The sequence below is a fragment of the Cyphomyrmex costatus genome, unplaced genomic scaffold (genome assembly GCF_001594065.2).
Source record: "Cyphomyrmex costatus isolate MS0001 unplaced genomic scaffold, Ccosl1.0 scaffold2536, whole genome shotgun sequence".
In the NCBI taxonomy this organism is placed as follows: domain Eukaryota; kingdom Metazoa; phylum Arthropoda; class Insecta; order Hymenoptera; family Formicidae; genus Cyphomyrmex; species Cyphomyrmex costatus.
Window position 1 is genome coordinate 17,385 of NW_017276625.1, and position 1,381 is coordinate 18,765.

The 1,381-nt window shown below is 32.1% G+C and overlaps 1 protein-coding gene across 1 annotated transcript; it reads right to left on the reverse strand.

Annotated features, from left to right (window-relative positions):
- Positions 1-304: 304 nt before the first annotated feature.
- LOC108774402 (putative nuclease HARBI1) lies at positions 305-1,350 on the reverse strand. The gene is made up of 3 exons (XM_018540496.1): positions 1,096-1,350; positions 633-827; positions 305-527 (listed from the first exon to the last, which is right to left on the reverse strand). The coding sequence occupies exons 2-3, from the start codon at positions 784-786 to the stop codon at positions 343-345; spliced, it is 339 nt and encodes a 112-aa protein (XP_018395998.1). The 5' UTR covers positions 787-827; positions 1,096-1,350; the 3' UTR covers positions 305-342.
- Between the last annotated feature and the right edge of the window lie 31 nt (positions 1,351-1,381).

Sequence of the window (1,381 nt, forward strand, 5' to 3'; positions counted from 1 at the left end):
AAATTAAATTTTGAAAAAATTTGAGCACAGTCTCTATATCTTGAAGTTTAAGTATGAATTTTTTCAAATGTTTACAAGATACTGTTATTAAGAAATAAATTAAAATGTAAAAATGCGGTTTTTTGGGCCCCCAGGAGGTGGGCGGGGGGCGGGCGGGCGGTAAAATAATGCAAACTTACTTTTTCCGGTATAGAAACATATTTGCAACATTATTTTCCAAAAAGCGTTCCAGTGACATTTCACCTATTATAATGCGAAATACCCTTTGAATATTCGTTTACAGATGAATACACAGCCATTGAAAATTAAAAGTAAAATGACTAAAATAATTTCAACGTTAAATTATGTGAAATATCGACGTATTAATGCTTCCCGAACTTCCTGTCCTGCTCGACCTCTACCGTTATTAATGTTTTGTAGAAAATCTTCATCTTCTTGGTCTATATCATCGACATATAAATCAGGTTCGGGGACATTATATATCTTTGCAATATTGTGCAAAATGCAAGCAGCATTCACTATCAATGCTGAAAGAGAGAAATGCACAAACAAAAATTATATCACTTATCTTGTTAATAATGATTAATAATAATTTTTATAGTAATGTCTATTTTTTAGTAATGGTTGGATACCTGCAAACTCTGGTTTGTAATGTAGTGCTCGTTCTTTCCTTAAGCACCTCCACCGACCTTTAAGCACTCCGATGCAACGTTCAATCTCGCTGCGGGCTTTAACATGCACATCGGTATATCTAACAGGAGGTGTACCAACGGGTTGATTTAACATTGGAGTTAACAAATATGGGAGTAGTGGGTATCCAGAATCACCTGTTAAGAGTAGCAATGCATATTATTTTAATCGTGAGAATTTTTAAGAACTTAATAATTTCATAAATTTTTTAATAAAATAAGTTATAATAAATAAAATTATTTATTTTTACTACGATGAATATGCACTAATATTGAACTATATACAAACATTATTATTGTGCAAAGTTGTAATAAGCAAAAATTTAATATTTTTTAAGAGTAGTTTCAAGTATTAAAAAATGTTGAATAATTGCACAATTTATATAAATTGTGATAAAATATATACCAATCAACCATGTTCCTGTTCTACCATTTCTGTGCTCTTGTTCTAAATGATGAGAGATAACCGATGCATTCCATATGTGTGAGTCGTGAATCCGTCCACCGTGGCCTGCATTAACAGCTAGAATTTTTTGGTTACCATCACAAATCTGAAATTGCCAATTTCTCTATTCATGCTTGTCTAATCTAAATGCACACACTATTTGTATAGTTTCTACAAAGTATATTATATACTGTGACCGTACTTTTGAGGAACGACACAACTTCGTCACTTCATCCGCTGCTCTTTT

Bases quoted from the DNA above. Each gene is read 5' to 3' on its own strand.
- LOC108774402 (XM_018540496.1), bottom strand. From the start codon at position 786: ATGTTAAATCAACCCGTTGGTACACCTCCTGTTAGATATACCGATGTG. The intron at 528-632 runs GTATCCAACCAT...TCTCTCTTTCAG, and splicing joins TTACAAACCAGAGTTTGCAG to CATTGATAGTGAATGCTGCT.